The 14,912-nt window shown below is 40.1% G+C and overlaps 1 protein-coding gene across 1 annotated transcript in view; it reads left to right on the top strand.

Moving 5' to 3' along the window:
* Nucleotides 1–14,912, top strand: part of PRR5 (proline rich 5) — a 69,527-nt gene that overhangs the window by 26,985 nt on the left and 27,630 nt on the right. Inside the window, exons 4-7 of the mRNA XM_086466199.1 lie at nt 6,124–6,172; nt 6,848–6,905; nt 11,242–11,333; nt 13,521–13,661. Coding sequence (XP_086322325.1) covers nt 6,124–6,172; nt 6,848–6,905; nt 11,242–11,333; nt 13,521–13,661 — 340 coding nt within the window. The remainder of the gene's footprint in view (nt 1–6,123; nt 6,173–6,847; nt 6,906–11,241; nt 11,334–13,520; nt 13,662–14,912) is intronic.

Below are 14,912 nucleotides of genomic sequence, written 5' to 3'. Positions count from 1 at the left end.
CAATGATCTGAGTAACCCAGTTTAAGGTTCCTGTTTCTTTCTCATACTGTGATGGTGCTGTTCACCACAGACTAACTATAGACCACTGAGACGTATATTGGGAACTTCTTTTCTGAAAAAAAAAAAAAAAAAAAAGAGAGAGAAGGTGAAAATCCTACCATTTGAGTTATTTAAGTTATAGCTGCAAAGAAAAGTTTACCAAGAGATAAGCTGATATCTGGATTTACAGTACTTCACTTTTTACTACTTTTTCTAGCACTTATTATTACTTACTAAACCCTCTATCGCTGACAAGGGCAAGGTAGCAGATTTCCTTTTAGAAATTTGTCCCAATGCTTTGAAAACTAAATGGTGGAAAAGAAGCTGCATTTAGAAAAGACAGACAGCTTATTACATTCCCTGGCTGTCTTCAGATAAGAGCCTCAGTGATTCCCTTTCCCTTACTGCTTATTCCCACTCTGTCAGGGTACCAGAGTCTGACAAAATCCACAGAACATCCAGATATTCCTGGATTATCTGTCCCTGTCTGGTTCCCAGTCTAGGATAGCTGGCCCAGCCTGGTTCCTTTAATTGTGGGAATATCTTCGGAGAAGTCCAGGCAAATGACATTTGGCCTGCAAGCTCTCTTTTTTTCCCCTTCTCTCTGTCTTTTTGAAATTAAAAGCAGCTTATTCTCCAGTTATTTCTTACTTCTCTGGGGAGAAAATGGCATACAAAGAATAGCTTTTCTAGGATGGCTGTCAGTTAGCATGATCCATCAATCATTTTTGAGTTAGTTACTGGAATAATGGTTGATAGTTATTACTATAAGTGCAGTTAGGATTCTTCAGCTTTATCTGAATGACAAAAAAATGGTAGTTCTGGGCTGCAATTTCCTGGCCCAATGCGTTTGCCTCAGGATGCTTGTCTGCTGGTGAGGAACGGAAGAGGAAAAATTACCGGCTGTGACAGAGACAGATATAATCTTCTATGAACCAACAAATACAAGATAGATGTTATTTGGTGAATTGTGCCTAGATTTGGCTTTCATTTACCTGCATATAAACCCTGCACCATGATGGTGCTTACTCATATAGTTGTGTGGAATTTATTGCAACATGCCAGGCAGCCAAACAGGCAAGCTGAGTACAAATAGACTAGGAGTTTTTTCCATTTTATGATGGGCTATGGTGCTGCATGATAGGCCCATTACTTTTTGTTAGGGTAAAGATAACGCTGCTTTGTTGTTATCTCGGCTGATTGCTCAGTTTTGCTCTGCTTTGGGGAGAGCAACGCCTGGTGATTCATTCCTGAGCTGATGGACAAAATATTGTGAAATCTAGACCAAACTAGAAAGCTGCTGTTGTAAATGAGGCAGCAGCAGTGTCACTTCTGGGACGAGTGAGTGTTTGGCGAGATGCAGTGTGGGTTTCGAGACTGGTTCTTGTCTACTGCTGCTTTGAGGTTGTTCTCCCTTGCCTCCAACTTGGCCTGAACAGCCTTCCAATTTAGTGCTAAAAGCTGTCCATCCTCTCGGTGACAGCTCTTGAGTTTGCTTTCGTGAAGCTTCTTGTGTGTGTCCCACTTGCTTTGTTCATAGAAAAAAAGCTGAGATGGGAGAACTGCAAGTGGGTGAAGAGGACACAACAGCTGAAAGATCTGTCTCTAGAGGAGAGCATGGTAGTGGTATTTTTTAAACATGCCTCTTAGCACATCCAGCCACGGCCTCTTTCCAGAAGCTACTGTGCTCCTGCTGTGTGCTTCATTTTACTGCCAACCACAGTCAGTATTGTTTTAGCGCCTCCAGACTATTTGCGACAGAAACCCTTTTGCCTCGCTTAAATTCAGCTCAAAACCTAACTAAGAAATTACAAATTTGACACATACCAAAAATACCTTGTTTACTACTATTGTTATTTAATTCAAAATAACTTTTTTGGGGTTAATGTTATTATTGAATGCAAAAATGTCTGATTAATTAACATGACCTCAGAAGTGGAACAAGTGTGCATTTGACTTACGGTTGTTTTAGATGCCTTTTACCCACAAGTACATAAATAAAAAGAAAAAAATAGCCATTATTTCCACTAGACAGAATTTGAGAGTGGAAGCTTTCAGGTAAATGACTTCCATCAATAAGTTTTTTCGACAGTTACAGAACAGTAAAAGAAGTTATTTTATTTTACCACTTTAATTAGAGCAGATTCTGGAATACTTTTCTTAATTAAACCTTGAATATCCAAGTTGACTCACAGACCAAGTGTAAATATTTGAACAGTTAGGTTATGCCCACAATATTTGCACACCATTGTTTTGACTCAGGAATGTCACGTATCTTCAACTACTGTATGCCATATACGTGCAAACAAATACGTGTAACTTCCTTTTCTGAACACACGTCTCGAGGCTTTGAACCCTGATTATGTGTGCGCTGGTTATTTAAGAAACCATTGACGGGTACAAAACTGAACAGTACCATTTACTTTTCTGCTCAGTTCAGCTCCTAAAAGCTGCCGCTCATTTACCCCAATGCCTTTTGACGCCATTCTTGCATTCCTTTGACATTAGAAAGTGGCCTTAAATATGGAGTTACCTAGCGCTCAGAAGCCCTACTACCAATTAAACCAGTGCGTGATTTCAGTCTCTTTCATATTGCTGTAACTGCTGAATAGCTCTGCTAAAGGTAATGAAGTACAGTAAGGTGGTGAGAAGGTACTCCAGTAAGTGGGAGTGTCACGAGTGTATGGCCTGTATATTACTTCGTCTGAGCCCTTACTAGGTGATTTAATAGGGGATTGATTCAAAAGTCAGGTAATAAAAAATCTATATGCGTATACTTGCTGTTTAGTATTTCTCTTGGTGCATGCGTGTGATGTTAGTAATCATACCATGTTTTTTCATTTTTTCATTTCATGTACCATATGTCATTTCAAAGTGTTTATTTACACCACTTGTAAATCAAGGAAGAAAAAGAAGGAAAGGGAAACACGGTGGAAGCAGGATGTCCTGTATTAAAGCTAATACATATTTATAGCTGCCTCTTTTCTGGGTTTCAAGATACTGACTTGATGCAAACAAAGCATATTTTAGTGGCATTTCCTCTTTCACAGCAAGAGTTCAAACCCAGTAAAATCACTTGTTCCAATTTGCTTCATTTAACTTTATTTAACAGATACTATACAGTATTAGACTTTCCATTCTGAGTAATGTTCCAAGAGTTAATTTCAAAATGAATCAAAGAAGCAGCAGCAGGAAGATACAAAAAAGTCAGGAGCTATTTTAACATATTTTATGTGCATTTATATTATCATCTTAATTCATGAAGTACATTAAACAGTCAATGCAGCCCTGATACCAGTGATATACAAGCTTCATAAGAGTGCAAAATAACTGGCTTCAAAACCAGATGCGCTTGAAACGACGTCTGCTACCTGATCAGGGGTCTCTTTATGTTTAACCAGATTTTTACCTGGATTCCACCATGATGTCCACATATCTAGATAAGGTTATTCAGTAATCTGAATTATCTAGGATCTGACAGGTGACAACCTAACTAATTTTTGTAAAATGAAATGAAGCAAGGATGAAGAAAAATCGCAAGCAGTGTCTTGGATCCAGTTTTGTTGTGGATCTCTGTTAAACGGATATGGTTATAGAGAACATCAAACACCAGTGTTCTGATGTGGCCTGAGGGCCTCACTATTTCACTAGAAATTAATTAAGTAGTGTGAAGTATCTGTATTATTAGGGATTCAAAAAGCAAGGCACATTAATGGTGCTGTCAGTTCTTCTACCCTGTAAAGAGAGATGCTAATGTAGCCATGGTGCTGCTTGGTGTGATGCAGGCCAGTGCATATAATTAACTCCAAGCTGGTTGTTTAGTTCATTCACAACTGAAAAAATGGAAACATGGTGAGATTTTGATTTATCGTAGAGCTAGTTATTGGATAAGTAGAACATAATTTTGTATTTCCTGCCCTAAATGCCAGGAATTACCAGTAGAACCTAAAATATGAGAAGATAAGGTATTTGCAAATCACCTGTTCAAGACTATGAGGAATCCAGGACTAGACTTCGAAGAGCTGCGAGCTTGACGAGAGGGTGGAAAATTAAGCAAAACCTGTCAGCATAAAATATCAGTATGTTTTTGAAACAATGACACAAAGAAGTATCTGGGAATAAAATGTCTCTATCATAAGAGAATTCAAAACTGCAACTTTCTTGTTATTTTAACCTAAAAATTTTTTATCTATCCATGTCCAAAGTAAGAAAAACCTTTAGTGCCACCACTTGTGATCCAGAAAAAAATCACACCGCTTGGATGGTAGATTTCCATTTTGAGTAAGCATACCACAATTTGGCTATAGCATCCCTGTTCACATTGATGTACTCTTAAGGCTTTGAGACTTTAACAGTCTTTCGGGGAGGTGGGTTTTAACCCCTGCCAGGGACTTGTCAATGGGTACCATTGAAGGTGAAGTTTCAGGGTACTACAAGGGTTGTCCTCTCTCATATGTTGCAGCAGCGTGCCAAGAGGGCTAGCCATGCAGTGGCCATTCATGGCAATGACAGATGTATGGCTAAAGCCTGAGCTGACTTTGAAAATTTTTGTCCATAGATAGTTTTTCTGAATTAATCAGGTTTCCAGCAGAAAAGGATTTTGATGCTTAGGAGCATCTGAAAACTCCCTTCCTTTTGTTTGTTTTCTATTTCATTTATGGCTAGAGTGTTTCCACAGGGTGCTGTGAGGTCAGTGTGGACATGTGCTTAAGGATCAATAAATAAGATACTGTATTTTGGCCTCCTAAAGGTTGACCTGCTCCTTCTTTCCCTGAACTTTCAGGAGATCTCAAGAGGCTGTGCTGAAGCATGTGGTGTTAAAAACATCAGATACAACTCCTGCAGACTTTTTCATGGAGCGTAGGGATATGCTGGACTCTTTAAATTAGGCGTGTATTTGTTTACTAGTTAAATAAATTGATTTATTAGTTATTTGCTAGTTAAAGACGTAACCCAGAGGGATAGAAGATACCATGCTACTGAATATATAATTTACATAACTACCCTAATTGAAGTGGGTGTTTAGATTTTAAGTCAAATTTGACCTTATTTCTTCCTGGGACCTGAGGTGGTCACACCAAGACAGGTTTTCAAAAGAGCTCCATGTCAGATTTGCAGATGTTCAGAAAGCCCAGATGGGGCTACAGTTTTATAAAGTCCGAGCTCTCATTTATGCATCTAAACAGCAACCTGACTGCAGAGAAGTATATCTGGCATCCAGCATGTCAGACTTAAATGGCATACAGCTTTTTAGCAATGTAGTGAGTTTTACCTGGATACGAATGTTGGGCTTGTGGATTGGGTTGATTTCGGTTTCCGAATTTGAGGGTTGTTTGTGGGATTTTTTTGCGTGGGGGTTTGGTTTGCTCTCTGTGATTGCTTGGTAGGTTTTAGCGGAGAGAAACCGTGAAAGGTAGAGCTGAACTGTTGCATTCCTACCTGCTTTTTCACTGAAACTGTATGAAACTTCAGCTGTCATGACTCTGCTGAGTGGAAGATCATGACCCTTTCAGTGAAAACTGGCCATAATTCAGACATGCAACAAAACCCACAGAGTATCATCCTTCTTCAGAATGTATAAACATTTTGTCATGGCTCTTTTTTTTTTTTCAAACTTACGCAGGACAGGGGTGATTTGGCTATGAACACATCAGCCAAGTCACATGCTCGGTTTTTGGCTCAGACCCACGGATGGGCAGAGAGCACCAGGAGTTCTCCCACACCTGCAACGGCAGGCATCACTGAAGCCCTGTCTCATCAGGAGAACAATTTGAGCATATTTAAAAGGATTAGATGTAGAATGGAAAGCATCCTCTTTTCATCAAATCTAAATTTCCATTTGTATTTGTTTGTGCATTCGAGCCATCTAAAAGCACAGCAGATATTTTTCAACACACAGGAGTGCTGGTTGGGAGTCTTGGTATTGTTGACCCTGTTTGCTCTTATTTGTAGTTAGGCATTATTGACAGGCTCTGTGCTCATAGGGAAATATTTTGCTGTTAGTGTCTTGCCCTCTTCCATGCAGTGCACAGCTAATATGATTTGCTGATTACACAGATCCTTTTCTTATTCTTTTTAATACAGGCAATTATTGAAAACAGAACTGGGATCCTTTTTCACTGAATATCTACAGGTAGGCATGTGTTTTCTTTTATTTAAATCAGATTTCATTTACTGAGCAAAATCATTTCACCCACTCTGAACGCTGTTCTGGAGACCATTGAAACCATTCAGAGGTTTTCACTGGCTTCTCTGTGTCCTGTCATTTATGGACTAATGAGATGTGGATTTCTATAACTATATATAGTTAGATAGTGAAAGCCCAAGCTGTGGAATAGATTAGTGCAGTCACTGTGTTTCTGTATGGCATTGCTGTCTTTCAGTAGACTTCAGACATTCCCTTTTAACCTGAAATTTAAGTTCCTGAGTAAACCAGTTAAGTTCACTGTAGTATAGTTAATAAGAAAGGCGTTTAGTAGTAAGTACACGCTGTCTATTGAAGCAGTATTCTTTCTGCTTCTCTAAGACAGGGTACGTGCTGCTTTGGTCAGCCATTTGAAGTTTGAGAAGCACTTCGTACCACACAGAATACATGCTGTGTCCTGAAAGTGGTAGGTGATTATATTGTCATTTGACAAGTGTCCCAAGCGATTTAAGCAAGATGGACACAAAAGGAGTCCTTTGATGATTGATCATTAAAAGAAAAGACCACCTTTATTGTCAAAAGTTAAGAATGAACAAAATGTGAAATACGATTGCTGTAGGGAAGTACAAAATTGAGTAAAGGTAGTCTATATTTTATTTACAGAATCAGCTGCTCACAAAAGGCATGGTGATCCTAAGGGACAAGATCTGGTTTTATGAAGGTAACTTGGATTTTAGTGTGGCTATCTATGTCTGTCACAGGAGTTTTAGCAAATGCATTTTGGAGGCAGTGTGATGCTTTCCACTGTCTTCCCGAGACTATAGATTAGGTTGTATCAGTTTGTTCCTGCAGTCTGTTGTTGTGTCTTGCCTTCATGTTCCCATTGGCTTTCATCAAGGAGAGTGGTTGCCTAGAGTAGGTGCGAGGGAGTAAAGGAAAGACTGCCTCCAGCATGGACACTTCCTTCTCCTTCAGTTAGAGGCTGCTCAGTGTTAAGGAACAGTGGAAGAATAGAATGAGATATCTTAATAAACAAAAAACTAAGCACTAAGATCCCACTTAGTTGGAAGTGTCTGGCTAAGTCAAAAATAATGCTGTAGGGTGTTTTAAGAGTTATTCTGGATTCACGCTTACATAAACGAGGTCAGACACTGTCTCTTTTTTTACAGTCAAGGCTCCATTTGTCTGTCTGCACCTTCTGGAGGTGTCATTTTATGGAAGTAAACATCAAGGATAACCTCCACCCCATGTGTTGTTTTACAGTCACCCTCATTTCATGTCCTATGCTATTCTGCAGCATTTAGATGTGCTGTTAAATAGGCCATTTTGTCCTAGATGTAAGCATACAAGTTGCACCAGAGGAGGTTTAGATTGTATATTAGGAAAAATTTCTTCACTGAAAGGGTTGTCAAGCATTGGAACAAATTGCCCAGGGAAGTGGTTGAGTCACCGTCCCTGGAGGCATTTAAAAGACATAGATGTGGTGCTTAAGGACATGGTTTAGTGGTGGAGTTGGCGGTGTAGGTTAACGGTTGAACTCGATGATCTTAAAAGGTCTGTTCCAACCTAAATGATTTTATGATTCTATATGTCATCAGAGGGTGAAATGGTTTCAGAATATCTTCAGGAATTATTGCCCAGGTAAACAGTCTCAAGATATTTGGGGAGTTTTGAGACAGTTATAAAGAAATGCATCTTTCTTTTTCCAAAGCTGAAGCCATAGTATGACTTATTCTAAATACACTGTTTAAGCAGTAGACTGGAGACAACCATTTCCATTAGTTTCAGCTATCTGTATATCCTAAATGTGACCTTTCACTATTGACAGTACAGTTCATCAGATTAAGATGGTGCTATGGGACCCAGCTTTTCTGATGAAAAGACAGTAGCCCTGAACACCACAAAAAGAGAACACATTTCACATTAAAAAAATCCCCCCCCAAAAGTACCCAAACTCTTTAAGCTGAACACAGAATTCCGCGATTATATAAAATAATAGCTTGGAGAGCACAAGGGGAGCTGTAAGGATCTCGAGGCCTTCATAGCTGCTTTCTTAATCACAAAGGAAGTTGGTTTTTAAGTGTCAGATCAGCAAATTAGATGCAGAGACCTACCAAAGTCCAACCTTTTTTTTTTTTCCTTCTGGTTTTACTAGCTTGAAAATCAAAAACACTATCTCTGGTGTTTGAGATCAAAGCTGAGATGAAAAATTGTAATGTGAGACTACTAAATTGGCTTTCAAATGTAGGAGCATGTTTAGCAAATACAGTATTTCAACAAGCTGTTAAGTTTATTTTGGTTTTGAAGTTGGTGTTACCATTTTGTGGTTGGCCCTTAAAATATGGTCAGAAATGCTGGTAAGGTGGGGATTAAATCAGTCACGTTTTTTGCAAGTCCGTCCTTGGGAATGTCAGCTCATTAAAACTGGCAAGTTACAGGAGGGTAGCTGTAGTTTGGGAATCTTGTGCAGAGGTAGAGGTTCTTTCTGACAGACAGCATTCTGTTAGCTTGCCTGGGGAGCTGCTGATGGATGTGAGTTTCCAAGGCTGGAATTCGGGTTTCCTGGCAGCAGTGCCCCAGAATCCATCCCATTATCAGTGACACCAAAATACCCAAGACAAAGTTGAGAGCAAGGAAATCTTGGGAGCTCCCGTTCTGAGCAGGGCTCCCTTCCTGAGTCTGCAGCAGCAGTGGTCCTGCCCCCAAGTTTCAGATTGTCCTGCATCCCATGGTTTGAGTTTCCCTATCTAGTTGGCATTGAAGTTTTCAAAAGAGAAAAAAGATCACTTCAGAACATGCTTTGAAGGGTTTTTGTTTTGAAATTATGATTTTTTTATTCTTCTATTTCTTTTAAGAGTTTCAATTAACTTTTAGAAGCACTGTGAAAAGTACTACATGCATTTTTGTCATGCAAAATTGACTATGCTGTACTTCATTAAAATGAGCATTTAGAGTAACCCAGTTTCCTGGAATCTGGCAAAGGTTATGGCTTATGGTAAATGTAGGGATCTCTGCCTGATGGTAAAACAAATATATTCTTGAAAGGACATGGAAGTCACGTTCCTCTGTGCGAAAGATGCTCATTATCAGTGAACCATAGGAATTCTTCCGCAGCCCCCAGTAAAAGGCCTGCCTGGCAAAGGCAGTTAATTCTGCAGCCTTACTGAACTGCTCTACAGAAATCCATCACTTCACAAAACAAGCTGCCCCCAACATGAAAGGAGTGTACGACAGCGAAGGCATGTTTGTCCCAACCAGGTAATTTGACTTCATGCAATTCTAGCAGCAAGGTTTGAAAAGGACTGATGTTTAGCACCCACATCTGGAGCTGGATTTGTAAGGGCTTAATTTCCACTGAATCTCAACTTGTGGGCAACTACATATTTGACTCTTTTTAAAACTCTGCCTTCGAGGCATAGAGTGGTTGGGCTTCTCCTTCATGATTGGATTTATATCTTTGAAACACGTTAATATATCAGACATTAGTATATGGAGGTTATAATGCAATGGTGTTTGGTATTGTTATTGCAGCAACAGCTGCTAGGAAATTTTGGACCTGGTTCCCTGCTGTGTTTCACTAGAACTAAGGCAAGACAGATTTTTAAAAAATTGAAACCAAGAACACCCTCTTCAGCATGAGTATGTAGGACAGAGCGAACTCCTGCCCGGTGGTGCAGAAATGAAGACCTCTGCGTGGTTCACAAGCCAGCAACTGCAATATAGCATGGTGATCCACATTTGTCACTGAAAGCACTTAAAGTCGTCAACCCAGGAATAATTTATGAGTTGCAGATGGGCCAGAGCTTGTGCTATTTGTCATGTGCTTAAAAATGCAGGGAGATCAAGTGTCCCGTAACAAAGATTGGCACTTGGCTAACTTTGAGTAGATGCTTTCATGCAGTTTCTTCCTGATACGTGTGTAATTCTGGGCAAAGTGTTCACTGGCTGAGGCCCTAAGTAATGCTGTAATACAAGAATTAAGAATAGCATCAGATTCTGACACCGATAGTAATATTGATTGATTGCCATTGAATTTGCTTCCTGATAAGTCGTGTTGTCCTGTCTGAATGCCTCATAGTATTGATGTATTTATCTCCATGATACTTGCTTGTGGAGGTTCAGTAGTATTGCCCTCCTTTCACACTTAGGTTAGGGTCCCAGGGGTGCTAAAGAGCTTGCCCAAGGTCACACAGGCTGTTTTGGGGAACGGGGATTTGAAGCCAGCATCTAGCTATTGAGCTAGACTTCCTTTCTCGTAGATCTTGGCTCCTGCACTTGCCTCTGTGTTTTACAAAATGTTCTGTGAGGAACTCGGTGTCCAGCTTGGTTGTACGACCTGGCCAGAGCTTCTCCAGTCTCCACTGGGGAGGCTTTCAGGTGGCTGCAGCTGGGAGGGAATGGACAAGGAGGTGATCTTGCTGTGAGGACCATGGGGGACTCGCATTGTAGCGGATGTTGACTGCATCCTTTGAAAGTTGCCATAAAAAGTATAGCTGCAACACTGTTGTATTTTCCCACAGATCTTGGGTGAGATTTTCTGTGTAAGTGGAGATACAGGGAAGCTAAGGGATCGATTTGAGGGGACGCTTTGTGGCGCGCCTCCGCAGAGCATGATTTGCTCTGCTGCTTTGCTGCTTGGAGGGCAAAGGGGAGCATGATGGGGGAGATTTCTCTGTAGGAATGCCTCCGTGTTTAACCTGCTGTGTCCTCCTCTTACTGCTCTTGTCCACAGTCTTGTCCAGTACGTATTACTGCAAGAAGAGGAGGAGGTAACCTGGGTTATTACTCTTTGTTCTTCACAGGGTTTTTCTGAGTAAGATTTAACCTCAAAGTCTTTGAGTTTACTAAGAACATTAGGTGTGTCACCTGAAAAGGCACAAATATTGAATGATCTGATACACCAAAAGGAGTACTAATTCCGTACTGCCAATTGTAGCTGGTACATGATTCGTCTTTGTGTATAATAGCAGATTCACATTGTTTCCTGCATGTTTTAGTCTTTGCAGTTAGCTGATTACAACATAAATGGTTCACTAGTTTGTTTTGTGGTTTTGCAGGGCAGAAACTACTGGATACCTTAGCCGAAACCTGGGATTTTTTCTTCAGTGATGTCCTGCCCATGCTTCAGGCTATTTTCTATCCTGTGCAGGTGAAAAATTACTCTGTTACTGTAGAATCTTGACAAACCGGAAAAAGCAACTTTACTGGTTCATCAACACATTGATGCAATCCCTAACACTCTCTCCTTGGGCCAGTCTCCCAGTGCAGCTGTTCTGTATAGTCATGTCATGCAAATAAATTACTTATGCAAACAGATTTGAAGAAAAAAATGAAGGGGAACTTCGAAAACAAAAGAAACAAAAGCAAAACGCAGGGAGAGTGGTTAGTCCTTCTGCCAACTCACATTAAAAGTCAAAAAAGGTCATGAATGATAAACTGAAATACACACACAGCAAAGAGGAGCTGTGTTGACTTAAATATAAGCATTTCCTTCTCTGTGATGTGAATTTGTCTCTGAAGTATCTCCACTTTTGAAAAGGAATTGTGTTTCTGAGATCAAATTCTGTGCTACTGTAAGTGGACAGCAGTAGTCAGTGGAGTTAGACCAGTTTACATGAGCACAGAATTTGACTCCAGTGATTTTAAATCCACAATAGGTGCTGGATCTGATTTGGATGAAGGTTCAATCTTCTGATTTAGTGATGGCCACACAGTGTTGTTTATGTCTTAAGTCCCAAAGAAATCTGTACCAGATAGGTGTAAGTGTCCTTCTGGAGTTGCTCGTAGATTCCTACAGATTTTAGTCGGAGCTTGGTGCCTAAACATATTTGAGGGAACTTTGGAAACCTTCTCCCATTTTGCCAAGTGGACTTTATGCCTAAAATGATTGTCCAGATGTTAATGATATTACCATTCGCATCTGCAGGTGATTACAGGTGTGAAATCTGAATTCAATGGAAAAGCTGCAACTTACACAGAATTTGATTCTGAAAGAGCTCTTGAAACTTACAGGGCTACTTCACCCATTGACTTGTGTCTCACCAGTAGAAACACTAAAACAATAGAAGTAAGATGGTATTAAAAACCTGTTAGAACACGACGGGAGATTTTTCTAAGTGCCATATATAAGGCATTTGGGCACCTAGAGATATATTTGGAAAACCAGGCTCTCAACCTGGTTTTCCAAAGCACGTGACTAAATTAGAACTCACTCAGATGTTTTTGAAAATTGCACCAAATACACCTTTTCACTGTTGTGTTCCTGAGGCCTTTGAAAATAATTTAGCAACACAAGTCTCCTCACCTTTTGGATGGAAGTAATTGCTTGAATTTTCAAAGGAACCTAGAGAGGGTGAGCACCCCAAGTCCCTGATGTTCTGAGGTTACTTCCAAAAGCCCAACTGGTGTTTATGTGCTCTTGTAGATTCTATTCGTTAGCAATTGAAGCAAATTTAGGGCCTTCTTTTACTTCAGTATAAATAATTAACAAAGTGAAAAGGAATGGGTGGGGTGGGGTTGGGTCAGGCTTCTTTTTTCCAAACCAATAATAGCAGCCGAATACCAAACCCTCCAGAAGTATTAATATTTGGCTGGCAGCACTCGTAACTGCAGGCAAGAAAATATATGTACAGCCATATTTACCCAAGAATAAAAACCCTGATGCCGGAAACAAGAACAGTTTTACAACTCTTCATAAGGCAGGCAGTGTTAATCTCTGCAGGCAGAGCTAGCATTGTATTCTTCAGATGAGATTTTCTTCAATGAGAAGGTATTCTTGAACTGTAAGAAGATGTCTTTGAAAATGCAGCATGAAACTTCAGCTCTGCTCCTGCCTTATAGTGAAGTCTGCCAAACTGTACAGAAAAGGAGGACCCACAGGTGGGCTGAGTCAGAATTCCCAACGTAACTTGAAGACAGTACCCAGCCAGTACTCAAAATCTTGAGGAAGAATGGAAATTCAACCCTATTTCAACCCTGCTTTTTTTTTTTTTTTTTAGCATATGATACATTTCATTACTATTAAAGTACAAAATACTTATATGTACTCAGATACATCCTGCACTCAGGTATGATCCCCCACACCCCACCCCAACCCTTCATCATCTTCACACACAGTCAGACTCAGTCATTGTCTGCAGCGCTCATTACTGCCAAATCAAATTCACTGTGCAGACTTGTAGGCTGCTCTGTGTCCTTTGTTATGTTTCCTTTGCTTTTCATTCAGGTTTACCATTCTTGTAATCCCTCGCAAGTGGAGAAAGGAATTTTGACAGAGGATTTTGAAGCTCATTTTCACACTGCTCATAATCCGTCTTGCCTTGTTTCTCTTTCTAAGGGGAAGGAGCCCTCGGTTCGGCAGCTGGCTCTTCTGCACTTTAGGAATATAATTACCCTCAACATTAAATTGGAAGATGCATTGTCGCGTTCCAGAGCCAGAGTTCCACCTTCTATTATTCAGATGCTGTTAATACTCCAGGTAAATTGGTTACTTTTCTGAGGCGGTTTTCTTTATCTGACTTTTTGTCTGTATCGCTGAAGTCTTCTTAAGCAGCCTCTGATTTTGCACATTCATCGAAAACTTCTTGCCCAGAATGCCAGACCTTCTGTGCAAATAAATGTGGTCATAATATCTAAAAGTAGAGATCGTAGAGGTTCAGATTTCATGCCTTAAGGTTGGAGAGTAAAGACTCGTTTTGGAACTGCAGGCCTTGAAATACAAAGGTCTGCAAGCAGACCAGTGTTTGTGGTAGTAACATGACTTCTGTTAAATGCTGCATGTTGCTCCATTGGCAGTTCTGGATGCGAAGCTTCTCATCTGGAGTAGGCAACAAAGTGAATATGCAGTTTGTGGTTGAATCATGGTCATATTTGGTCACTGGAACCAAATTCTAATATACAAAAACATTAAGACCAGATACTGGTGTTTGCCTTCAGTGTTAGATTTATTTTTTTAGTAGCAGTGACAAAAAAACAGAAGAGGAATTCCAGGCAAAAGGCAAGTTTTAAGATTTTTTTTTTTTTTTTTTGCTTAATTAAAAAAAGGCATGAGCTTGTGTTGAGAAGCGAGATGAGGCAGAAGGAAGGGAGGGGGCCAGGAGTGACTTCTTAGGGGGGTGAGGAAGTTGAGATTTTCCTGGATGGTGACTTTTTATATGAACAAATAGATTTACAGTAAATTAAATGATATAGTTTCTCACACTTAAAATGTTTCTTTGCTTTTCATCACCGTATTAGTTAGTTCTGTGTCTGAAACTTTTTTAAAGAGCAGGACAATCTTAAGGGCAGTGATGAAAATGGACCAAGGAGTAAGATTCTCTCTACTGGGTCAAGAAATGGTATTTCACGCCTGCTATCGCAGTATATGTTTCCTGGAGTGTATAATAGTGTTTAACCTAGTTTTCTCAGAAGAAGATACTTATGCGATAGGACTGCCTGCTTGTCCCTTGTCTCCCTTCTCCCTAGCCTCCATCTGGCCGAATGCTTCTTGAAACTGCTGGCTGATTGTGGCACAATGGCAACAAGAGCAGCGATATTAAGATTCCTAGGTGTTTCTTGGAAATTAGTGTCTGGAGAGAGGAGAGGAGCCTCAGGGAAAAACGAGCATGGGCTTAACTGCATAATGAGACATCAAAGAATTCATAATTGAACTGTGAACCCAGCTGTGTTAATAGACACCAGAAACTCCACATGAGAGAGTACCATCATGAAAACCGTAATCACAGGAGGG

This window comes from Leptosomus discolor, chromosome 1, assembly GCF_034619465.1.
Source record: "Leptosomus discolor isolate bLepDis1 chromosome 1, bLepDis1.hap2, whole genome shotgun sequence".
NCBI classification, from domain to species: domain Eukaryota; kingdom Metazoa; phylum Chordata; class Aves; order Leptosomiformes; family Leptosomidae; genus Leptosomus; species Leptosomus discolor.
This window is presented reverse-complemented; position numbering and strand designations above follow the sequence as displayed.